Here is a 26,240-nt window from a genome sequence, read left to right as displayed (position 1 = left end):
CGTTGCTTTTGGACAGAGCACAGCTGATTTCGAAACAGTGGAGGTTGATCTCGCTCTCCTATCACACGTTTCAACAACAGGCTTCTTGATGACCCTTACAAAAATATAGGTCAAAGGGCTCCAAATAAATTCCTTAGGTTATCCCGCACCTCATCTCAACTTGTCAGTCATAGATTCGGTTGTGTCATCGTTCTCTGGTCTGTAATCAAATCGTCAGATCATTTGGCTATTATGGGCCTATAATTATTTGTTATGCGGTGCTGGTTGCAGTGGAATGCACCTCTGGCTTGTCTGCCTTCACCTGGCTTGTGATCATCAGTAGTTACACAGCCACATACACCCCGCATATTTCTACAATTTATCTTCTTAAAATGTGATTTTAAACCTAACCCTAACCTTTATCACACTGCTAACCTCATGCCTAACCCTAACTTTAAATTAAGACCTAACCTTAACCACACTGCTAACATTATGTCTAACCCTAATGTATTTTGTAACAAGATACTTTCAAGAGCTGTACTTGTATTTTCAAAATACAAAATACTTTTCTATATCATTTTTTAGAGCGATTCACAATTAACAATGACCAACACAATTCCAGTCAAAATAGAAGTTTGTAAAAAATACAACCCAAGTCAATTTGTTACCAATATCATGTATCCCAATGGTTTTCAAACTGTTTGACTAGCTATTGCAAAAAAAGGCGTGGTACAAAACTTGAGACCCCATCGCACGCACATGCACGAGTCAAATCAGATTATATCTACAGTAGCTTTGATTGGACTGGTGTCAACATCATACTTTCAAAATCTTAGCTAGCAGTTTTATGAATCAAGTCGACAATATACTGGGAAATCCTTTTTAATCCTTGTCATATGAAGAGAAATAATGAAGAGAAATTATAGATAAAACATATCAGTGCTCATCGGCCATTGGACATAAACATTACACAACAAGTTGGAAATCGCAAATTCAACAATGAGTGGTTTGGAAGGAATCAGTGGCTAACTGCAAGCATTGCAAAGCAATCACCTCAACTAACCGGTGCACATTGACTCTGTACTGGTACCCCCTGTATATAATCTCGCTATTGCTATTGTTATTTTACTGCTGCTGTTTAATTATTTGTTACTTTTATTTTTTTTATTTTTTTACTTATCTATTTTTAACTTAACATGTTTTTCTTCTTAACTTCTTAAAGCATTGTTGGTTAAGGGCCTGTAAGTAAGCATTTCACTGTAAGGTGAAACCTGTTGTATCTGGCGCATGTGACAAATACAATTTTATTTTATTTGATAATTAGCCTGCTATTCAGTGGAGTAGCTGTGGCTGTGTGGTCTCAAGTCTAAGATTAAGGGTCTCTTTTCCTAGTTTAAAATTATAAACATTCAACATTGGCCATGCTGTCAATGAAGCATGATTTGTGCCGCGATCAAAACAACTGTTAACTCGGAACTGCAAAAATCTGACTTTAGTGAGTTCAAGACAACTGGGAACTCGGGAAAAACAAGCTACGGCTGGAAAAATACATCTTGAACTTTCATCCTCTTTCTAGAGCTACGACCTGAAGATCACTGACGTCATCATGATTCAACCCTTTTTTTGAGTTCCCAGTTGTCTTGAAAGCACCATAAATCCAGAGAATGCCAGGCTTTGATGACAAAGTTTGATGACAAAATCTGTCCACGAAAGACCTCTGCGCCACCTTCCTATTCAAGTGAGCACAGCACAACAAGGTGAGTCCAAAAATGTATTGTATGCTGCTGCTGCATAAATGATGTAATATGCCAGGGATATATGTATACTGTAGCTTAGAAAGCAATTCTAAGTGTATGTTGTGTAGTAAGCTGTTAGTAGCCCATGTGCCTCACCCTAATAATTTGGTCTATTTTCACCTCTTAATTGAGCCTACTGTTCTGACTTGGTGGTGCACATGTAGCCAATAACCTGTTTTTGAGGATTTGAATCATTGAATATTGTGAGAGCTTTCATTGTCTGTTTATATGAACCCTTTATTTATGCTACGGTTCTGACTTGGTGTACAGGTAGAACACTGAAAGAACGGACCATATTCTGAATTATGTCGCTGTACATTTCAAAAGTGCTGAACAAATAGTTATATTGACTGTCTGTCCTAGCTCGCTCATTAATGTCTTAATCGAAATTACGGATTGACTCTTATCTGCCTGTTGTCCCCTTATGCCATAGTTTGTACATCTCAATTGTCAGTAGAAACCACATTTCTTTAAGCAAGTCAGCCATATAAGTTTTTTTTTTTAAAGGCAGTAAATGACACTGAATGAACTGTTTCGCTGCCAGACATGGCTTCGCTGATAGCCAGGTGTAGCAGTGGTATAGTGCAATTCATGTATTGTTTAGTGTTGTGTTGTGTAGTGGCTTTGCTGGTATGCATCCCACTTTTTTTTCTTCCCCCCACCAAGACTTACACGCTAAAATCGCCACTGACCCTAACCTTAAATACATTTTTGTTTTCATGAATTTGTATGATATAGCAATTTTGACATTGTGGATGTGATAACTAGTGGAAACCACGGCTTGTAGACAGTGGAATGGAATCCCGTGCCGCGCGAAGCCTGCCAGTGCAAATTATGTTCCATCGTTCTACGATGTTCCGATTACTGACCTGTTGGAATCCACAAAAGATCCTGGACCTTGTAGTGAGAACTAGACAGAATATACGTTTTTTTTGTTGCCTCTATTCAGAAACAAGAAGAAATGTGTATCCACCAAAGAGAAAGATGGGTGGAGAGAGAGAGATGCCGCGTTCAAAACAACTGGTAACTCGGAAATCCCCGACTTCAGTGCGTTCAAAACAACTGGGAACTCGGAAAAAACGAGCTTCGATTGGGGAAAATCGATTTGAATGATCATCCAACTCGGAATTCCAACTTGGGAACTCGGGTCGCTTACTGGAGCTCCGACTTTCCGACCTGAAGATCACTGACGTCATGATTTGATCTCGTATTTTTTCCGATTGCCCAGTTGTTTTGAACACGTCAAAAGAGACGAGGGGGGGGGAATGGGGCGGGGGACCACACATATTTAATTTGTGTGCAGTCCTCCTGCACTGTGCGTGGTGCTGTGCTGTCTCGCCCCTCTCTCTCTGTCTGAGCGTCACAGTTCTACGCTACAGTAGGTTGCTCTCTCTCCATTCCTCCCATCTGGCGGACTGACTGGCCCATCGCAGCCGTCTCTCTGGTCGCCCTGAGCAGTCTGCCGACACACAGACCCCTGGCAGGTATGAAGGGATGGAGGTAGTGAAGGGAGCACAGGGGGGGAAACCCTATGGTTCGTAAGTTATTTCTATTAATCATAAACTCACATAAACGGCTCTGGAATATTCGTAGCATATGTTTCACACTCGTTTTTGAAGCATCCGCGTTTGATTAGGATACTGTACTTTCATTAGCAGGTTTATCACAAGCGAGGCAAAGGCATACAGATCATTTATCGGGGTTGATGTTATGACGCGCTTCTGTACAATACACTTTCTGCGCTCTCTCATACCAGGAAGTGGAGCGCGCAAGGTGTCTCGAGCACGCCCCTTTTACCCTACTGACTCATTTGCAATGTTGTCCTGAAACGCAGATCAGCCTTCCTTCTGTGACAGAAGGAGGAGCCTATAGATCAACTAATATGCGTTTTCTCTTCGCTGACGGACAGAGAGAATAGACTTGGCTACATGCGTCACAGCTGGTTTGGGGTAGGCCTAGGTATGTAGACTACTCTTGGTGGTTTTGGATAGAACATTTCATCACAGCCACATTTTTAATAGGTTGGAATTTTCTTGGCAGGATATTTGTTGACAAAATAGGCTATGCATCGTCATCATAAACATGATTAAAGGCAAGGCACAATAGTCTCTAGATCCAGATGTTTGCATCTGCCGTGCTTGGGTGGCACCTGCTGATGCGATGGTCCCCATATATCTCCATTATAAATGAAGTTTTAGGATTAGTGAGTTTTACCATTACTTTGGTACAACAACTTGAAGTGCATATAAGTCTAAAGTTTAACGGTCTGTGGAAAGATTTTGTAAACGGTTGCTGATTTGGCTAACAACTTACAATGTAGTCAATCATGAACTACATTGTAAAACAGAGACAGCGGTCTGATACTGTGTGTGTGTGTGTGTGTGTCCTCCTGCAGTGTGCTGAAACCTAGAGGGATGGAGACAGACCCTGCCTTGGAGACATGCACTGAGAGCAGAGCAGAGACAGGGGGAGAGGAGACACGAGAGGGACCCATCACGAGGCCCAGCCCCCTGTCTCCCAATAGGTCTACAGCTACGCACACTCCTACAGCACTCACCTCTACTCCCCCTCAGCTTACTTCCTCCTGCCCTCCTAAACTCACCCTCACCCCTACGTTCACACCCTTTTCCTCCTCTACGCCCACCCCCAATCCACCTAAACTGACCCCCACCCCCTCATCCCCTCCTACACTCACCCGTAAAACCCCCCCTTCCCTCACCTCTACAGTACTCAACCCCACTCCAACATTTACACCTACTTCTCCCTCACTTACTCCCAACCCCCTCACCTCTAAAATACTCACCCCCAGCCCTACTCTCCCCACACTCACAACCTCTCTACCAACACTCAAGCATTCCTCGTCTCCCTCCCCTACTCAACTCACTCACAAACCTGCTCCTCTCCCCCTCACTCCCCCCACCCTCACCCCTACTGCCCCTCTACTCACCCCCTCTCCCTCCCCTCCCTCCCCCACTATATCTGCCATCCCGTCTCTGCCCCTCTCTGTAACCCATGGCAAAATGTCCTTTGCTCCTGGGCCTTCCTTCTTCCTGACCAATGGGAATGCAAGGACACCCACCACGCCCACCTCTCCACCAATCACGCCTTTCCATACCCCAGCCAGCAGACAGGTAACTGACCATATAGCAGCACACTATGTAACCAGCCACACACACACTCAGATACTCACACAGGCACACAGCAATTGACTACACAGACAACCACGTCCCTTCCTGGATCAATTGGTTTACATTCCTTTAACCTAGAGTACAGTATTCAAAATACCCCCCTAAAAATACCTCTCCCTTTTTCAGGTCCCTCTTCCTCGCCCCCTGGGTACGCCCACTCTGGTGCAAGCAAATCAGAGCATCTCGCCTGTTAGACCAAGGGTATCCCAGCAGGCCTTGCTCCTGGGTCGGAGTCCTTGTTCGAGCCGAGACCAGATGCTGCTCAGGGCCCAGATGGTAACAACACACACACCAACAACTCTCAGCCCTACTTCAAACTCCTGAAGCTTAACCCTGAGACTGGCCTTTTTCAAGCTTCCTCAGTTCAACATTCCTCTCTCTCTATGTCTGTATTCTGTCTATTTATCTATTTATTTATCTATCTATCATCTATCTATCTATCTATCTATCTATGTCTGTATTCTGTCTATCTGTCTGTATCTCTCTCATTCTTAGCTGATTTTCACCTCTACGGTACGGCCTGTCTTTTCCTCTTCCTCTCACCCTGCCTCCGCTCAGGTGAGCAGTTCAGCAGGTGTGTGTTAGGTGTGTGAGAGGCCACTAGTGTAGATTGTGATTGTCTCACAAGTTTAACTACACTCCCTCTCCCTCTCAAACCCCACTCTCTCCCTCTTTCTTTTCCTCCCCTCTCCCCCTCTCTCCTTCCCTCCCCCCCCTTAGCTCCAGAGTCTAACCCTGCGCCCCTCTGCTCCCGGCACTCTCACAATCCCCCCCTCTTTACGTCTCAAACCTCCCTCCTCCTCCCTCTCTCCTATCTCTCGTCCCCTTACACCCCTTTTCCCCCCTCTCCGGCCGCGCCCCCAGCCCAGTTCCATGGCAACAGACAGACAGACCCCACCTACCCGGCGCCTCTCAGTCCCGCCTCCAAGTGAGTCATAAACATGTGATAAGAGTAGAATGTTCAGGAAGAATGAGGTGTGATTTATAGTGTGTCCAATAAAACCATTCAATCCCTCTCTCTTTTCTCTTCTCTCCAGCTCTCTACACTTCTGTGCGTTCTGTCCCTCTGAGACCCAGACTTCATTCTCCAAATGGCCACAGAGTGGTGCCCCCGAGACACAGCCCCGCCATGCGACCATTCGCTGCTGCTGCTGCCCATCAGGCCCTACCCAGCAGACAGTGTACAGTACCAGCCACCAGTCTGTCATCTCAAAGCCCGCCCACACAGTCCACCCCTGGCCAATCACAGCTCAACTCAGGCTCTAGGCCCCTTCCCTTGGGTTCTTCCTGTTTTGATCGGTTACCGCCGGCATCAAGGCAGCTGCAAATGATTGCCCTCTCCGCTGGCTCCACCAGCCGCCTCAGCAGCCAAACACGGCCTGCGGCCAACACACACACCCCAGCTTCTGTCCAATCAAAGTGTCTGGTTCTTGAGTCCCCACCTCCTCAGCTCGATGCCCAACCACAGAGGACTTCTGACCACGCCTCTACCCCTCCCACCTCCTCCATCCACAAAGCCAACTCACCCCTACCATACCCCCATTATCAGGCCAGACACATTCAGTCAAAAGGAGAAGTGGGTAGACAGGGGGTAAGGGAGGCGAGAGAGCGGGTGGGGGGAGAGGAAGAAAAGATGGGGGAAATTGAAGAGGGGCAGAGGGATAAAGAGAGGGTGGCAGGAGAGAGAATGGTAACAGGAGAGGAAAAAGGGATTGTTGAGAAGAGAGCGGAGAGGGTGGGAGAGAAGGAGGACCAGAGAGATAAAGAGAAGGAGGACCAGAGAGATAGAGAGAAGGAGGACCAGAGAGATAGAGAGAGGGTGGGAGAGAAGGGACTGCTGACAAGAAAGGAGAAAGGAGAGGCTGGAGGAGAGGAAGAATGGATGGAGAGAGGTAAACAATATGAGAGACTGAGAGAGATGACAGGAATAGAGGAGAAGGGGGAGGAAAGGATGAAGATAGAGGGAGAGGAGCAGAGGGAGAGGATGGAGGTAGAGGAGGAGGAGCCGGGACAGAAAGATGTGATGAAAGGAGAGAAGGAGGTGGGGACTACCATTGACCAGGACAGTCTGATAGATCCTCACCCCAATGCAGACCCGGCTACTCAGAATCACATACACTTCCATGCCCTCTCACACACACCTCATAACCCCACCACTCAGAACGACACACCCCCTCCCTCAGGTTCCCCCATAGACCTCCAGAGACCATCGGACTGTCCCATAGGTCGACCCCCAGACCTACCCCACAAGGACCAAGAGGACCTCTGTGAGAACATGTCCACTCAGTCTGACAACCACTCAGGTACCAGATTCTCTCTGCTGTCCTCCTGTCACACACACCATTTCCTTTAGCCTTGGCCTATTAATGAACTCGAAACTAACAAGTGTTGTGAACTCTTCCTCCTCTCTCTTCCTCCCCCCAGTCTTGTCCAGTCTCTCCTCTCAGTCTCCCCCTGCCTCACCCTGCCTCACCCCTCCATCTGACTTCCCTCCTCCTCTCCTGCCTGTTAGCCCCTCCCACTCAGAGACCCTCAGCCTATCACAGAGCCGCTCTGAGACCCTTAGAATATCAGAGCGCGAGCCTTGGACACAGAGGGTGTGGCCAGAGGGCGGGAGGCGTGTCTTAACTCACCTGGTGGAGGGGTTCGTCATACAGGAGGGGCTGCAGGCGTTCCCGGTAAACACACACACACACACACACACACACACACACACACACTCACACACACACACACTTTAGAGTAAAATACTTCTTCCTACACGGGATATAGCTGGTGCCTAGTTGGTGTCATATACTTAGACATTAACAGTATATATAACCTGTGTGTGTGTGTGTGTGTGTGTACCTGTGCAGGTGAACCGCTCATCTCTGTTGTTGGGAGGGCAGGAGGGTGTCTTCCAGAATGGGAACACAAAGGGTGCGGAGTTATTACCATTGACGGACACACCAGAGCCACCGGAACATTCCAGCGAATCAGAACAAGTGGGTGTGGCCACAGATGACCCGCTGACAGGTAAGCCACCTTAATCTCCTGTTTCTGAATCAATATTCGATTCAATATTCAGTTCAATTCTCCCTCTGAATCCAAACTTCACTAGGCAACAGAGCGAGACAGAGGGGGGTGTTACAGTGTGAGTCTTGTGGGAAGAGAGGCCATGCCCACTCCTTCCACCGCTCCAAAAGATACTGCTCCACTTCCTGTGCCCGCAGGTGAGTCACACTCCCATAGGCCGAACACAGAAACAAGACCATGACAGATGAGGTATTCTCTCTGTCTAGACACAGCATAGTCTATTTACTAAATGTGTACAGTACACACATTCATAAACACACAAACACACCCTCACACACAGGATGTGGTCAGGTGTTGGTGCTCAGACAGGATGTGAGATATGAGAAAATCTTAACCCCAGAGTGCTCAGAGAAAGGACACATCATCTCTCTTCTCTCCTCTCTCTCTCTCTCGCTCTCTCTCTTCTCTTTTCTCTATCTCTCTCTCTCTCTCTCTCTCTCTCTCTAGGCTTAATGTAGGGATGTCTAAACGTGTGCGAGCTCTGAGTGCAGGCAGCCAGCCAGAGGGGCGGCGCTCTGAGATAAACAAGGAGGAGTCTGTTCCTGGGAAGCCACTCTTACTGCGACTGGTCAGTTACAGTTACAACTCTGACATTGCTGCAACTTTTAACAAATACCACTCAGTGATACAGGTTTGATGCTTTATAACATGTTATAACCATTTATACACCTTTATAATTCAAACCTAGCTGTTCACACATGTTCCATCTCCTGTAACATGATCTATTTTAGCCCCGCGAAATATGGAGCGCCCATCGCCGTGACTACGAAGGGGAAGAAGGGCATGCTGTTCCCATAACGACCAGGCTGGAGCGCAGAGCGGCACGGAGGGCAAGGAGGGCATCAGAGCCAGCGATGACCCCTAGTAACCCTATCGTGACCTCTACTGAATCCACACCTGCACAGTGGAGTGTAGAGCAAGTCTGGGACTTTATACACACACTGCCAGGTAAAACACATATACAAAAGGACACACATTCACCCATCTTCCTGCTATAGGTTGTTGGCAGGTTATAACCTGTGTGTGTGTGTTTGTTTTAGTTTGTGGAGAGGTTATAACCTGTGAGTGTGTTGTTTTTAGGTTGTGGGGAGGTTATAGCCTGTGTGTGTATGTTGTCTTTAGGTTGTGTGGAGGTTGCAGAGGCGTTCCGTGTTCAGGAGATAGACGGCCAGGCCCTGCTGCTGCTCACTGAGGACCACCTGATGACCAGCATGAACATCAAACTGGGACCAGCACTCAAGATCTGTGCCCACATCAACACACTCAGACACACATAGAGAGGGAGAGATGGAGGTGAGGTGGGAGGGTGGGTGGAGGAGAATATAGAGAGAGGAAAAAAGGGAAGGGTGGGGGGACAGTCTAAGGCACTGCATCGCAGTGCTTGAGGCGTCACTACAGACCCGGGTTCGTTCCCAGGCTGTGTCACAACCCGGCCGTTGACCGGGAGTCCCATAGGGCGGCAAACAATTGGCCCAGCATCGTCCAGGTTAGGGGAGGGTTTGGCCGGCGGGGCTTGCTCTAGCGACTCCTTGTGGCGGTCCGAGCGCTTGCAGGCAGTTGAACTGTTTCCTCCGACACATTGGTGCAGCGGGCTTCCGGGTTCAGCGGGCGGGTGTTAAGAAACACGATTTGGTGGGTCATGTTTCGGAGGACGCATGACTCGACCTTCGCCTCTCCTGAGCCCTTTTTGGAGTTGCAGCAATGAGACAAGATCGTAATTGGATCGCAATTAGATATCACACAATTGGGAAGAAAAGAGGGTAAAAAACAAAACAAAAGAAAAGAGAGAGGATGAGAGAGAGGGGGCAGAGAAGGGGGGGGGAAACAAGAGATTAATTCAAGAGATTATCGACTGAGAGAGGAAAGGGGATTTTGTTATATTCTGTTGTGTCTATGTACATATTTTATAATGTAGTCTATTGGGTGTAAATCTTAAACATTTTCATGAAGGATTGTAATATACAGTATGTATTTGTCTGTTTGGTAATTATTTTAGAATGTGGTGTCACATGAAAACTGTAAAATCTGTTTTGATTATACACAGTTGATACACAGAGTGTTTGTATCACTGTGTGGAAAATAAGGTCTTAACTAAAGAAATTATTACGTTTTATATATGATCTGACAAAACATGTCGTTTTGTGAGATTATTTAATTTTTTCTCTTATCCTGCCTATTCAAACTCTGTAATAAATCAAATTAACTTATGGACATTGTTTTATTGCCTGGGTTTTGGTATTGTGATATTTTGTGCTCACAAATTACCCATCTCACTACTAACTTCAGCCACTAGATGGAGTTGATGATTCAGGTTTGCTAATAGATAGACTGCTGCTGCATTATTCGTGTGGAAACAATGAACAAGATAAATGAATTATTAATATTAATATCACTGATGCTTCTCTGGAGAACAATGTCTAAGTTCAGACATGACAACAATTCTGAAGCAGCACAGCCATATTATTGCTAAATCAACCTGTGTTTATGCCAAATCAATCAGGAGCCAGAGTGAATTTCAACACTGCTGAAATTTGTTTTTAAGACTAAAACTGCATCATAAATCATGAAGACCCCCCCCCCCCCCCCCCACACACACACACACAGAAATACACAGCAGTTTACCATCTTAGCATCCATCAGTCTCTGGTTTACATTAGCCGCCACATACCTTCTTCTGATTGGCTGAAAGTTTGGGTTGAGACTTTTTTCCTCTACTATAAAACTCAATCTGCGCATTTCTCTGAAGTTCAGTCCTCCTCACACACCCCTCTCGCACTGTTGGACCCAGGTGGAACTATACAACTTATAACCTCTCCGGAATGTATTAGTAATTGAATTAGTGATGAATTGGTTTTAATGTATTTATTCTTTCACATTTTACTTGGTTCATTTATTAGTTCATATTTTTCGAAATTTTTCACAGACCTATATTTTGGGTTAGTTCAGTTTTTTCCCCTGGATTTAAAAAAATAATTTTCTTAAAAAAAAAAGAAAAAAGAAAGTGATTTATTTTTGATTGCGCATCCCTGTGATAGTGTGTTTCATGGCACATGTGTGCAGACAGCTGAGTGGGAGCGGGGCCAGCTTTGCAGGCTGGGTAGGTATCATCATCGCCACGGCCACCAACGACTGGGTGCGCACCTGCGACTACACTGTCACCACCTGTGTGCGCATGGATGAGCTGGGCGCGCGAGGCCTCTGGGCAGAGTGTGTCATCTCTCCCTCACTCTACCACTGTGTCACGCTCAACCATATCCTCACACTGCCAGGTGAGAGAGAGAGAGAGAGAGAGAGAGAGAGAGAGAGAGAGAGAGAGAGAGAGAGAGAGTGTGTGTGTGTGTGTGTGTGTGTGCAGATGGGCCACATCTGTAGCCAACCTGCAGACTTCAATAAAAGTAAGTCAATAAAGGCTTACTGGAAACTGTGCATATCTCTTATGTTATTTCTGGGTTTTCAACAATTTATGAATGCAAAAGTCAACATTTAAAAAATGTTTACTGGCAGGTATCGCTGTGATCTCTCTCTACCTCTCCCCTCCCCCTCCAGCATACATCCAGGCATGTCGTGCGTTGATGGTGTGTGCGTGCCTAATGGGTCTTCCTGCGATGGGGCTGGTGCTGATGTCCATGCCCTGTGTCAGACTCGGAGATGAGATCCCCGCTACCAAACTACGCCATGGCATGGTCGGGGGTGCTCTCACCTTTATCGTGGGTGAGTGAGACACAAAGACACACACATTCCACATGCACATATGCACAACTTAATGTTATCCTATATGGATTAATTATGTTGTGTGAGGCTATGGGACCGGATCATGGTTGTCACTAGTTACCACAGCCACAAAGTCAAAATTGGCTAAGGTTTCAAATCAGATTTTAAGAAGAGAAATTATAGAAATAGGCTTATGACTTTGTTGCTGTGGTAACTAGTAACGACCTCAGATCACCCTCTCTCTTCCTGCTTCCTGTGTGGGACAGGAAGTCCCTGTCAGCAGCCTTGTGACTGACAGACCCCGTTGAGGGACAAAAGCTGACTCAACTCTCTTTCTCTCCTTCCTCTCCCTCTTCCTCCTGCCCTCTCTCTCCCCAGCCCTCTGTGGATTGGTGTCGACCATCTGGTTTCCTATTGGTGCTCACGCAGAGGAGGGTCTGATGTCATTCGGCATCTCACTGTACACCGGATGGGTCGGCTCCGCCCTCTGCCTCCTGGGGAGCTTCATGATTTTGTGTTGCTGCGGTGACGACCCCTCGGCAACCCCCCAGAGGCAGCAGAACAGCTACTACTACTCCAGACAGGCAGGGGGCGCCGACACGCCCATCAACCTTGCCGCTACCGCCGTAGTCACGGGCAACCACGCCAAGAGCGCACATGTGTAAGAATGTGCATTTGTGAGTGTTGGAGTTCTAGGACAACTACATTGCAGACGCATGCCAGATCTAACAACGCCTCCATAGTTATTTAACATACACTATATATACAAAAGTCTGTTAACACCCCTTCAATTTAGTGGATTCGGCTATTTCAGCCACACCCGTTGCTAACAGGTGTATAAAATTGAGCACACCGCCATGCAATCTCCATAGACAAACATTGGCAGTAGAATGGCCTTACTGAAGAGCTCAGTGACTTTCAACATGGCACTGTCATAGGATGCCCCCTTTCCAACAAGTCAGTTCATCAAATTTCTGTCCTACTAGAGCTTCCCCGGTCAACTGTAAGTGCAGTTATTGTGAAGTGGAAACGTCTAGGAGTAACAACGGCTCAGCCGCGAAGTGGTAGGACACAAGCTCACAGAACGGGACTGCCAAGTGCTGAAGCGAGTAAAAAGAACTGTTCGTCTGGGAGCTTCATGAAATGTGTTTCCATGGCCGAGCAGCTGCACACAAGCCTAAGATCACCATGCGCAATGCCAAATGTCGGCTGGAGTGGTGTAAAGCTCGCCGCCATTGGACTCTGGAGCAGTGGAAACTCGTTCTCTGGAATGACGAATCACGCTTCACCATCTGGCAGTCCAATGGACAAATCAGGGTTTGGCTGATGCCAGGAGAACACTACATGCCCGAACGCCTAGTGCCAACTGTAAAGTTTGGTGGAGGAGGAATAATGGTATGGGGCTGTTTTTCATGGTTTGGGCTAGGCCCCTTACTTCCAGTGAAGGGAAATATTAATGCTACAGCATACACTGACATTCTAGACGATTATGTGCTTCCAACTTTGTGGCAACAGCTTGGGGAAGGCCCTTTCCTGTTTCAGCATGACAATGCCCCGTGCAGAAAGCGAGGTCCATACAGAAATGGTTTGTCGAGTTCGGTGTGGAAGAACTTAACTGACCTGCCCAGAGCCCGTAACTCAACCCCATCGAACACCTTCGGGATGAATTGGAACGCTGACTGCAAGCCAGGCCTAATCACCCAATATCAGTACCCAACCTCAATAATGCTCGTGGTTGAATGGAAGCAAGTCCCCGCAGCAATGTTCCAACAACAAGTGAAAAGCCTTCCCAGAAGAGTGGAGGCTGTTATAGCAGCAAAGGGGGGACCAACTCCATATTAATGCCCATGATTTTGGAATGAGATGTTCGATGATCAGGTGTCCACATATTTTTGGTAATGTAGTGTATCAGCTAACCACATCATATGATATTGCAATCTGGTGCCCAACTGAACAGTCGATGAGATGGCACCCAACTATTGGTTGATGCAATTCAATGTAGTCGGGCAGGAACTCGAACAGAAGGTAAAGAAGAGTGTAAACTGCAGAGAATTTATAATCCACTATCTGGACATTCACATGTCTGGCCTGACCATGACCTCATCCTGTCGACGGAGACTTCACATCCTCTCAGACAGGAATCTGGCCAGGTTGCACCATCCTCCTCACCTTTTCCCTTCCTGTTCACTAGAATTCCACTCCTCATCTCCACCACTGATGTTCTGTGTTCTAGTGTTGTACTGTGGTGAGGGAAAACAGACAGCTGTTCTCTCCGAATTATTCACTTTATTCACTGTTTTATTGACAGTTTATCAGGCAACAGCAAAACACAGATCACTGTCACTCTTTCTTCAAACATTACAACTCTTCGACAATAAATATTTTCATTTTTGAATTATCATCTTATCAAACTCTAAAAATATTTTCAACCAACTCATCCATGCAACACCAGAGGTGTCAGAATATTAGGTATTATGAGAGCATGCTTCCTCTAGTATAATTTATTGGTTGATTGATTTTATGCACAGCATGTTGGATGTATGTTAATAATGCAGTGTTAAATAAACTTTACTCTTTCCAACCAGAAAACTCAATATGTAAGAGTAATCTCTGTAAAAGGCAATAAAGTTTATTCATTCACTCACTCACTCATTAATGAATCATCTCATCTGTCCATCCCTAGCATGATGAGGGGGTTTCTCTTCTCTCTTCCCTCTCTCGCTTCCCCTGAAATCGACCCTCTAGGCACTACTGTAGATCTAAGAGGATTGGATAGGTATCAATATTTTGCCCTTTGATAGTCCAGGTGGAATCATTGCCATATTGATCACCTGTCCTGTCCTCTCAGGTCTACTCAAGTGCCTTTGGTGTACATCGTAAGGGGCAGGGCTAGGGGTTGATGAGGGATTCAAGAGCCCTCTACCCTTCCTCTCCTCTACACTCTTTCAAAAAAGGGTTCCTAAAGGGTTCTTCGGCTGTCCCCAGAGGAGAAGCCTTTTTGGTTCCAGGTTGAACTTTTGTGTGTTCCATGTAGAATGCTCTGTGGAAAGGGTTTTACATGGAACCCAAAAGGGTTCTACCTGGAACCAAAAAGGGTTCTTCAAATAGTTATCCTACTGTATGGGAACAGCCGAATAACTGTTTTAGGTTCTAGATAGCACTTTTCTTTCAAAGAATGTAGTACCCAGGAAGTGGGTGTGTTCCATTGCAGCAGTCACTCATAAGAGGAGCCCTCGGTTTCCTGTGGATCTGTGTAGCCCTGATTGGTTTGTCCCTGGATCTGTGTAGCCCTGATTGGTTTGTCCCCTGGGTCCCCTAGTGGAGCTCTGAGGGCCGGAGTAGTAACCTCATTGATTCTGGTACTGGGAGCAATCTTCATACTGAAAAATAAGGGGAAAGAGAGATGCATGTGGGTGGAGGGAGAGAGGGGGGATAGAGGGAGAGAGGGGGGATAGAGGGAGAGAGGGAATGGAGGGAGAGGGAGAGAGGGGGATAGAGGGAGAGAGGGGGGATAGAGGGAGAGAGGGGGATAGAGGGAGAGAGGGGGGATAGAGGGAGAGAGGGGGATAGAGGGAGAGAGGGGGGATAGAGGGAGAGAGGGGGGATAGAGGGAGAGAGGGGGATAGAGGGAGAGAGGGGGGATAGAGGGAGAGAGGGGGGATAGAGGGAGAGAGGGGGGATAGAGGGAGAGAGGGGGGATAGAGGAGAGAGGGGGGATAGAGGGAGAGAGGGGGATAGAGGGAGAGAGGGGGGATAGAGGGAGAGAGGGGGGATAGAGGGAGAGAGGGGGATAGAGGGAGAGAGGGGGGATAGAGGGAGAGAGGGGATAGAGGGAGAGAGGGGGGAGAGAGGGGGATAGAGGGAGAGAGGGGGGATAGAGGGAGAGAGGGGGATAGAGGGAGAGAGGGGATAGAGGGAGAGAGGGGGATAGAGGGAGAGAGGGGGGGATAGAGGGAGAGAGGGGGATAGAGGGAGAGAGGGGGGATAGAGGGAGAGAGGGGGGATGGAGGGAGAGAGGGGGGATAGAGGGAGAGAGGGGGGATAGAGGGAGAGAGGGGGGATAGAGGGAGAGAGGGGGGATGGAGGGAGAGAGGGGGGATAGAGGGAGAGAGGGGGATAGAGGGAGAGAGGGGGGATAGAGGGAGAGAGGGGGGATGGAGGGAGAGAGGGGGGATAGAGGGAGAGAGGGGGGATAGAGGGAGAGAGGGGGGATAGAGGGAGAGAGGGGGGATGGAGGGAGAGAGGGGGATAGAGGGAGAGAGGGGGGATAGAGGGAGAGAGGGGGGATGGAGGGAGAGAGGGGGGATAGAGGGAGAGAGGGGGATAGAGGGAGAGAGGGGGGATAGAGGGAGAGAGAGGGATAGAGGGAGAGAGGGGGGATGGAGGGAGAGAGGGGGGATAGAGGGAGAGAGGGGGAATGGAGGGAGAGAGGGGGATAGAGGGAGAGAGGGGGATAGAGGGAGAGAGGGGGGATAGAGGGAGAGAGGGGGAATGGAGGGAGAGAGGGGGGATAGAGGGAGAGAGGGGGATAGAGGGAGAGAGGGGGGATAGAGGGAGAGAGGGGGAATGGAGGGAGAGAGGGGGGATAGAGGGAGAGAGGGGGGATAGAGGGAGAGAGGGGGAATGGAGGGTGAGAGGGGGGATAGAGGGAGAGAGGGGGATAGAGGGAGAGAGGGGGATAGAGGGAGAGAGGGGGGATAGAGGGAGAGAGGGGGGATAGAGGGAGAGAGGGGGGATAGAGGGAGAGGGGGGGAGAGAGGAAGGATGGAGGGAGAGAGGGGGGATGGAGGGAGAGAGGGGGGAATGGAGGGAGAGAGGGGGGATGGAGGGAGAGAGGGTGAATGGAGAGAGAGAGGGGGGATAGAGGGAGAGGGGGGAGAGAGGGGGGATGGAGGGAGAGAGGGGGGATGGAGGGATAGAGGGAGAGGGGGGAGAGAGGGAGGATGGAGGGAGAGAGGGGGGATGGAGGGAGAGGGGGGGGATGGAGGGAGAGGGGGGGAATGGAGGGAGAGAGGGGGGATAGAGGAAGCTCTCTTCTCCACATGAAGAAAGTGACAAGTGTAGAAGTGACACAGCGTAACATACCCAGAGTGCACCAGACAGCGAAGCATGCCCAGGTGAGAGGCTACAGTTTCAACATCAGGTAAGAGTTTACCAAGATGGACACCGCGGGAATGAATGGCACGCATGATGCCAAGTAGGGCAGGCTCCGACCACTCTCCAGCTGGCGCACAACCACCACCAGTAGGGTTGTAATTTTTCCCGCTACAATCCCTGAAACGGCGTCGCACTTTCTGGTCCCTCGCTCCACGCTGAAGATGACGGTGGCCCAGACGAGAAAGGAGAGGAGAGGAGGAAGAGGAGGAGTGTGTCACCATGAGACCGGAGGACGAGGTGGTACGGACTGAGTCGTTGGGAATCCCCAGGCAGACACTCAGGGTGGAGTAACCCCAACCCAGAACCCTCTTCAACAGCGAGGAAGGGCTTGTGTGGAAGCTACCAGACTTGTCAGATTCACTTGCAACACCGCTCGATTGATAGCTGGAGCTATCAGGATCAAAGATCAATGAGTCTGATCCTCCATCCAATCTGGTCGTACAAACACACACACATACCCACACTCACTCACTCACTCACTCACCCAGGCCTCTTAGTGTCCCCAGGTGTTTCTGTACCAATCAGGTACCCGAGGATCAGATTCCAGTCAATGAAAAACACTCCCCCACTGTGACGTAGCTATAGATGTAGGCTGACTATTGTTTTAGGGACACACATGAGGAATTCTGCATAATACACACCTTGAGGAGAGACACACATTTGACCCAGGTTAAACACATACACGTCAAACTACGACAAACACTAATATGTGTGTGTGTCCCTGACCTGACAGTATAGAAGCCACAGCAGTGTGTGTGTGTGTGTGTGTGTGTGTGTGTGTGTGTGTGTGTGTGTGTGTGTGTGTGTGTGTGTGTGTGTGTATGTGTCTGACCTGACAGTATAGAAGCCACAGCAGTGTGTGTGTGTGTGTGTGTGTGTGTGTGTGTGTCTGACCTGACAGTATAGAAGCCACAGCAGTGTGTGTGTGTGTGTGTGTGTGTGTGTGTGTGTCTGACCTGACAGTATAGAAGCCACAGCAGTGTTTGTGTGTGCATGTCTGACCTGACAGTATAGAAGCCACAGCAGTGTGTGTGTGTGTGTGTGTGTGTGTGTGTGTGTGTGTGTGTGTGTGTGTGTGTCTGAGTGTGTGTGTGTGTGTGTGTGTGTGTGTGTGTGTGTGTGTGTGTGTGTGTGTGTGTGTGTGTGTGTGTGTGTGTGTGTGTGTCTGACCTGACAGTATAGAAGCCACAGCAGTGTTTGTGTGTGCATGTCTGACCTGACAGTATAGAAGCCACAGCAGCAATGATGAAGGACAGGATCCCTCCCAGCCCTGTCATATCCTTGGCAACCAGCCCAGCAACCACGTACATCCTCGTGCCAATGCAACTCCCCACCCCTACCGACACCAGGTAAGCTGTCGTCAGGACCCTACCCAGCCCACCCACCTCTGTGATATCATCGCTGAACTCTGACCCTGCCCCATCCTGCCAACAGGTTTGGTCCTGAGCAGGCGGGAGTACAGGCTGTAATGCACTGCCTCACGACACACGCCTCAGCCATTCTGCCATAGCGGTGGGAACAGGGGAGGGGTGTGTGTTTCCTCCTTTCTTATGTATTCATCCTTTATCAATATTTCCCTCTCATTTAGGGATCAAACACTGGAGTGGTAGATGTGCAGAAGATGAATGTGCAAGTAGAGATACTGGGGTGCAAAGGAGCAAAAATTGTAAAAAATACAAAAATAACAATATGGGGATGAGGTATTTGGATGGGCTATTTACAGATGGGCTGTGTACAGGTGCAATGATCTGTAAGTATCTGGAGCATAAGCATTTGTGGGTTCGATTACAGGCTCAAAATGGCCAGAAACAAAGACATTTCTTCTGAAACTCGACAGTCTATTCTGGTTCTGAGAAATGAAGGCTATTCCATGCGGGAAATTGCCAAGAAACTGAAGATTTCGTACAACGCTGTGTACTACTCCCTTCACAGAACAGCGCAAACTGTCTCTAACCAGAATAGAAAGAGAAGTGGGAGGCCCCGGTGCACAGCTGAGCAAGAGGACAAGTACATTAGTGTCTAGTTTGAGAAACAGACACATCACAAGTCCTCAACTGGCAGCTCCATTAAATAGAACCCGCAAAACACCAGTCTCAACGTCAACAGTGAAGAGGCAACTCTGGGATGCAAAAATGTCTAAAAACCTGTTTTGTTTTGTGTGTAGATTGATGAGGGAAAATCGGGATGGGTGTCCCTAAACCGGGGGCTAATGTGTGACTAGAATGATGTTGTATACAACAGCTTACATTCTTGTTAATCTAATTGCAGTGTCCAATTAACAGTAGCTATTAAAGTGAAAAAATACCATGCTATTGTTTGAGGAGAGTGCACAACAACAAAAAACGTTTATCACAGCAACTGGTTTGATACATTCACCTCTGAAGGTAAATAATGTACTTACATTCAGTAATCTTGCTCTGATTTGTCATCCTGAGGGCCCCAGAGATAAAATGTAGCATAGTTTTGTGTGATAAAATAAATTTTTAAGTTCAAATGTAGGAACTGGGGTCTACAGTTTGACCCCACTGCTGTCTCTGGCTCCACACCCACCCCACCCGGCCATCTAGATGTGTGAAAGTTAGTGTATAAGCTAATGATCCATCATGTGTGACATTCCTGGGAGAGTGTAAACTTACATTTTTTATTACCATAGCATTTTTGTATGTTCTCTATAGTTATGTACTTTAAAATGTATCAATTGACCAATTCGGCACATTTGGGCAGTAATGGAATTCTTCACTGGACCGGTCCAAAACTTTGCACACACACTGCTGCCATCTGTTGACCAAAATCTAAATTACACCTAGACTCCTATCTGAAAGTACGGCCTTTCTCTTGCATTTCAAAGAAAGAAAAAAAACTGCATGTTTTTTGTTTGTATTTTCTTTTACCAGATCTAATGTTTTTATATTCTCCTACATTTATTTCACATTTCCACAAACTTCAAAGTGTTTCTTTTCAAATGGTATCAAGAATATGCATATCCTTGCTTCAGGTCCTGAGCTACATACAGGCAGTTAGATTTGGGTATGTCAAATTGAAAAAAAGCTAATACATTTTAGAATAAGGCTGTAACCTAACAAATGTGGAACAAGTCAAGGGGTCTGAATACTTTCCAAATGCACTGTATATGGGGGTTGGAAATGATGCAGACAATTACTTTGATGGAAAAAAGTAACATCCCTGGTCATCCCTACTGCCTCTGATCTGGTGGACTCCCTAAACACACAAGCTTCGTTTGTAAATGATGTCTGAGTGTTGGAGTGTGCCTCTGACTAGCCGTAAAAAATTTAATAAAAAAATGTAATGGTGCTGTCTGGTTTGCTTAATGTAAGGAATTTGAAATGATTTATACTTTTACTTTTGATACTTCAATATATTTTAGCAATTACATTTACTTTTGATACTTAAGTCATCCGTTTTGTCATCAAAGCCCCATACACTACCCACCACTGCGACCTGTACGCTCTCGTTGGATGGCCCTCGCTTCATACTCGTCGCCAAACCCACTGGCTAAAGGTCATCTACAAGTCTCTGCTAGGTAAAGCCCCGCCTTATCTCAGCTCACTGGTCACCATAGCAGCACCCACTCGTAGCACGCGCTCCAGCAGGTATATCTCACTGGTCACCCCCAAAGCCAATTCCTCCTTTGGTCGCCTTTCCTTCCAATTCTCTGCTGCCAATGACTAGAACGAACTGCAAAAATCACTGAAGCTGGAGATTCATATCTCCCTCACTAGCTTTAAGCACCAGCTGTCAGAGCAGCTCACAGATCACTGCACCTTTACATAGTCCATCTGGAAACAGCACATCTATCTACCTCCTCCCCATACTGTATTTATTTATTTATCTTGCTCCTTTGCTTTGCACCCCAGTATCTCTACTTGCACATTCATCTTCTGCACATCTACCATTCCAGTTTTTATTGCTATAGTGTAATTACTTCGCCACCATTGCCTATTTATTGCCTTAACTCTCTTATCTTACCTCATTTGCACTCACTGTATATAGACTTTTTGTTTTCTTTTTTCTACTGTATTATTGACTGTTTGTTTTGTTTATTCCATGTGTTACTCTGTGTTGTTGTATGTGTCGAATTGCTATGCTTTATCTTGGCCAGGTGGTAGTTGCAAATGAGAACTTGTTCTCAACTAGCCTACCTGGTTAAATAAAGGTGAAATATATATATATATATATATATATATATATATATATATATATATATATATATATATATATATTTTAAGTATATTTCAAACCAAATACTTTTAGACTTTTACTCAAGTAATATTTTACTGGGTGATATTCACTTTTACTTGAGTGATTTTCTATTTACTTTTACTGAAGTATGACAATTCGATACTTTTCCCACCACTGACCATGACAGCTTCAGTCCACACTGTTCTGGAGTTGAAGTTTGCTCTGAGGTCTCTATGTAAAAAGACAGAAAACCACTTTTGTGGTTGTAAATGTTAGTCAGACAGATTGATGGAGAGACAGACAATTGGGCATTTGTGAGTGGGTTATAGGTGATGCCAGTAAGACTATAACTAGAACATTAGAATACCCAGGCGTCATATTTTCTCCTCTCACACTAGAATGAGACTCCTTCTAAAACATTAATCAGACAGCACCTGATCCCCTATCACATTGGAGAGCTACACCAACTTCAGCTGACAACAAACTACCCTCAGTCTACAACTCTAACTTACACTACAGACAATTCCATTATTAAAGGATTTAAACAAGTTAAATTACCCTGAGGGAAAAAATAGAATAAAAAACAGGTTTCCATATGTAGGCTGCTGCTTCATGATAAAGAACCTACAGGTGACTGACAGGCATATGAGGCCACAACAGAGAGGTGAGTAACACGATACACACAGTAAAACACATCTTTAGTTTTTCATCTCACACACACAGGACCGAGAATGAACATTCACCCGTTTGGTGCTTTCTCAGAGGATTCGGCAGATAGAGGAGCTTTAACTTGGTTCCATGCAGTGCCCCACCTGTCATGAGCCCCACATTTATATATATATATATATATATATATATATTATTTGGGATTTTTTTGGGGGGGGGGGTAGGGGTTGCCTGTTTGCATGTTATTTTGGCACTAATACGTGTCACATATCAGTTTTAAATCATTGAGTTAATAAAGCCGCATACAAACACGGTCTCTTTTTTGCTTTCTTGAGTAAGGCAGCTCCAAAATGCAGATGTTTCAGCCTAGCTCAGTGCTTTCTGTGGTGGTGGGGCAGCCAGCGGAAAATATGGAGCGTAGGAGTTAGTAATGTCCTCTAGTTGCGCAGTGATTGGCTCAGTGTTCTGTCACTCATGGGGACACTACGTCACCGCCAAATCTAACGGTAGAGCTCGAAAATTCAAGCCTCATGGGTGCTGCCATAGAGTTACATTAGAAGTACCCATCCAAGAAGGCTGAAGGTCATTGGCCACAGATAAAATGAGGTCAAATCACGTTATATCTACAGTAGCTTTGATTGGACAGTCAACATCCTACTTTCAAAATCTTAGCTCGACAATCTACTGGCAAATCCTATGTAATCCTTGCCATACGTAGAAAAATAACGAAGAGAAATTATAAATAAAACGTATTGGTGCTCATCAGCCATTGGACATTAACATTACACAACAAGTTGGAAATCACAAATTCAACAATTAATGGTTTGGAAGGAATCCGTGACTAATCACTAGCCTGCTATTCAGTGGCGTGGCATGTGGTCCCAAATCTGGGATTAAGGGGCTCTTTTCCAAGTTTAAAATGATAAACATTCAACATTTGCCATGCTGTCAATGAAGCATGATTTGTGCCATGCGCAAAACAACTTAACTTGGAACTGCGAAAACTTGACTTCAGTGAGTTCAAGACAACTGGGAAGTTTCGACTGGGAAAATACGTTTTGAACTGTCATCCAACTTGGAATTGTAAATCCGGCCTCTTTCTAGAGCTACGACCTAAAGATAAATGACGTCATCATGATTCGACCTTGTTTTTTTTCCCCAGTTGTTTTGAAAGCACCATAAATCCAGAGAATGCCACTTTGATGACAAAATTTGCCCTCGAAGGTCCTTCCTGTTCAAGTGAGCACATCACAACAAGGTGAGTCCAAAAATGTATTGTATTCTTCTGCATAAATAATGTAATATGCCAGGGAAATATGTATACTGTAGCTAAGAAAGTAATACTAAGTGTATGTTGTGTAGTAAGATGTTAGTAGCCCATTTGCCTCACCCTAATAATTTGGTCTATTTACCCCTCTTAATTTCGCCTACTGTTTTGACTTGCTGTTGCACATGTAGCCTATAACCTGTTTTAGAGAAATGTAATCATTGAATTTTGTAAGCGCTTTCATTGTCTGCTTATATGTTCGATTTATTTATCCTACGGTTCTGACTTGGTGTACAGGTAGAACACTGTAAGAACGGCCCATGTTCTGAATTCTGTCGCCATACATTTCAAAAGTGCTGAACAAATAGTTATATTGACTACGTCTGTCCTAGCTCACTCATTAATGTCTTAATAGATATTACGGATTGACTCTTATCCGCTTGTCGTCCCTTTACGCCATAGTTTGTACATCTCAATTGTTAGTGGAAACCACATTTGTTTAAGCAAGTCAGCCATATCAGCTATGTTTTTTTAAAGGCAGTAAATGACACTGAATGAACTGTTTTGCTGCCAGACAAGGCGCCGCTGAAAGCCAGGTGTAGCAGTGGTAAGGTGTTGGGACTGCTGTTGGGACAGCTTTATGTAGGCCCTAACAGTTGGTGGGTACAGTTTGTCACCATTATAGTTCAATTAATGTATTGTTTAGTGTTGTGTAGTGGCTTTTCTGGCATGAATTTCTGTTTTTTTTGTTTGTCCCATGCTAAAATCGCCACTGGTTCCCTGTCCTCTGTAGAGAGCAGCCAAGGACAGACTGGAAGTTACCGTAAATTCCGGACTATAAGCCGCAACTTTTTTCCCCAGGCTTTGAACCTCGCGGCTTAAACAATGACGCGGCTAATATATGGATTTTTCCTGCTTTCAATTTAAAAAATAAAATAACACATTCTGTGACGTACTCAGTTTTTTGGCGGCATGAAGCTTTCATTAGACCAATGAAATTGCCGAACGGGTTAAGGTCAAACAACTTTTTTGTTTACTGTTTAGATTAAATCGAGCGCTCTCAAACTTCCCATCATTCTGATTACGGTAGTCATTTTGTCACCCTCATCATGGCAAAGACACGGAGAAATGCATATGATGCAGCTTTCAAGTTGAAGGCGATTGATCTGGCTGTTGGAAAAGGAAATAGAGCTGCTGCACGGGAGCTTGGTCTTAATGAGTCGATGATAAGACGTTGGAAACAGCAGCGTGAGGAATTGACTCAGTGCAAAAAGACAACTAAAGCTTACTGCTCATTTATTTATTTTTTGTTACAAGCCGTGTTTTGTTAAAGCCTATTTATTTTTGTTACAAGCCGTGTTTCGTTAAAGCCTGTGTAAAGTTAATTTGTTTCAATGTACCGGTAGGCACCTGCGGCCTATAGACATGTATGGCTTATTTATGTTCAAAAAAATAATAATAATTAAATTCAGTGGGTGAGGCTTATATTCAGGTGCGCTTAATAGTCCGGAAATTACGGTATTCAGAAGCCGGTTCATTTGATCCGAAACATATATATTATTCATCACCGAGGAGCCAGCCTGGGCGTGTGTATCTGCGTGGAAGAGCCGGGCTTTTGTGGCGCAATGGGTAAAGATGCTTCGTGGGGTGTCAGTTGTTGATGTGTGCAGAGGGTCCCTGGTTCGAGCCCAGGTAGGGGCGAGGAGAGGGACGGAGGCTAGACTGTTACATGTACATGGCCCGAAATACTTTTGAAGAGATGGGAAACTCCACTGGAATCGTATTAAGGCCCATTGTGTACGTTGCCCATGTTACCTCAATGGGCCATGCGGTGCATTCTGGGCGATTCTGGGACAAGGAGGGCGCTAGATCAAAAACCCAACATTATTATGAATTTCGTCGACAATAAGTACAGCATTACAAATATTTTCCAAAAATGTCACATAATTAACTTTCTATCTATAATATTGTATGTCATTGGAATCGTGATATTACGTACATTCGAGTAGAATAGGCAAGTTAATCAACTCGTACCCTGACTTTGAAAATGGATTGTGTAACGCCGAATGACTACGTGAACGCAATTGGTCGACAGTCTGCTGGGTGGGACGTTATACGTTCCTCCATTTATTGCAACTGGGATTTATAACTCCTTTCTCTAATATCTCTGACATAGCTAACAGGACGAGCGCTAGCATAGCTAACAAGTTAGCATGACAATACGGTTAAAACCATAATACACTTCCCGTTATGACAAACTACATGTTAATACTTTGTACATTAGTTAATACAAATCCTGTGACAGTTTGGGCGGAATTATATATTTTTAAAAAGTGCTTTTAACTGGGCATGGAGTGGAGAAGGATTTCCGATCTACCATTAATTCCAGAAAATGGTGCGCAAAAATAATAGAGAAGATGGGGTGCAATATCGTCAACCAACCACAGGATGTCAGTCAATTACCCATTAATTAAACATGTCAATATAAATAAATGAAACTATAGATATATTTTACAGGAACTCAATAACATTAATTGAATTTGTGAAACTAACTAATTTGGGCAAACTTCCACAAATACAACAGGATATAAGTTCTTACTCTGTTACACAAGGGGTGTGTAGACTTTCACTAGGGATTACAGATGGACACACTAGTGGGATGTTGCAGGGTGAAATGGGCATTCCTGAGGCAGTGCGTTTTATCCACAGCAGATGAGAGAGCAGATCAGAGAGTGGGAAGCAGGTCCAGATACACCCATGCATCCACACACACACTCAGACACACATAACTAACCAGGTATTGAACCCAGGCCGCCTCCAAACAAGCCGTTACTGTGAACGGTTCCACACACTAGTCTCCAACACGACAAAGATCACTAACACATTTACACACAGAAATATACACACTCCCACAGATGAAAGGGTGGGAACAGTCCCAGGAAAACGTTGCTCTGCTCCTGGGAATATAAAACATTTACTGACATTTACAGCCAAGGTAGACGATCATATTACATAACAGCTTTAGAAAATTCACTGCCAATCTAACACAAACACTATAAAGGATAGAGGAGCCAACTGCTACCACATAGTGAAGAGGAGCGGAGAAGGAGAGCTTCTCACCGTTTTGTCCAGAACATAAACTACATTACCAAAATCATGGGCGTTAATTGGTCGCCCCTTTGCTGCTATAACAGCCTCCAC

At 45.9% G+C, this 26,240-nt stretch overlaps 2 protein-coding genes across 4 annotated transcripts; both read left to right on the top strand.

The window, feature by feature from the left end:
- Positions 1–6,876: 6,876 nt before the first annotated feature.
- Positions 6,877–9,323, top strand: LOC115151976 (polyhomeotic-like protein 2). 2 transcript variants are annotated; one of them, XM_029696381.1, is made up of 7 exons: positions 6,877–7,266; positions 7,388–7,641; positions 7,852–7,978; positions 8,064–8,175; positions 8,486–8,606; positions 8,770–8,986; positions 9,161–9,323. In XM_029696381.1, exons 1-7 carry the CDS (start codon positions 6,882–6,884, stop codon positions 9,313–9,315), a joined length of 1,371 nt encoding a protein of 456 aa, XP_029552241.1. In that variant the 5' UTR covers positions 6,877–6,881; the 3' UTR covers positions 9,316–9,323. The 2 variants fall into 2 exon arrangements, with proteins under 2 accessions (XP_029552241.1, XP_029552230.1); XM_029696370.1 differs by having other exon boundaries at positions 7,819–7,978.
- A 1,448-nt stretch (positions 9,324–10,771) lies between these two features.
- LOC115151964 (claudin-11) lies at positions 10,772–12,520 on the top strand. Of its 2 annotated transcripts, none has more exons than XM_029696350.1 (4): positions 10,772–10,974; positions 11,099–11,307; positions 11,585–11,749; positions 12,128–12,520. In XM_029696350.1, exons 1-4 carry the CDS (start codon positions 10,895–10,897, stop codon positions 12,412–12,414), a joined length of 741 nt encoding a protein of 246 aa, XP_029552210.1. In that variant the 5' UTR covers positions 10,772–10,894; the 3' UTR covers positions 12,415–12,520. The 2 variants fall into 2 exon arrangements, with proteins under 2 accessions (XP_029552210.1, XP_029552218.1); XM_029696358.1 differs by having other exon boundaries at positions 10,885–10,974; positions 11,074–11,307.
- The last annotated feature ends 13,720 nt before the right edge of the window (positions 12,521–26,240 follow it).

This window comes from Salmo trutta, chromosome 2 (genome assembly GCF_901001165.1).
Source record: "Salmo trutta chromosome 2, fSalTru1.1, whole genome shotgun sequence".
NCBI lineage: Eukaryota > Metazoa > Chordata > Actinopteri > Salmoniformes > Salmonidae > Salmo > Salmo trutta.
The sequence above is the reverse complement of the archived record's forward strand: the minus strand, read 5'-3'. Positions and strand labels throughout refer to the sequence as shown.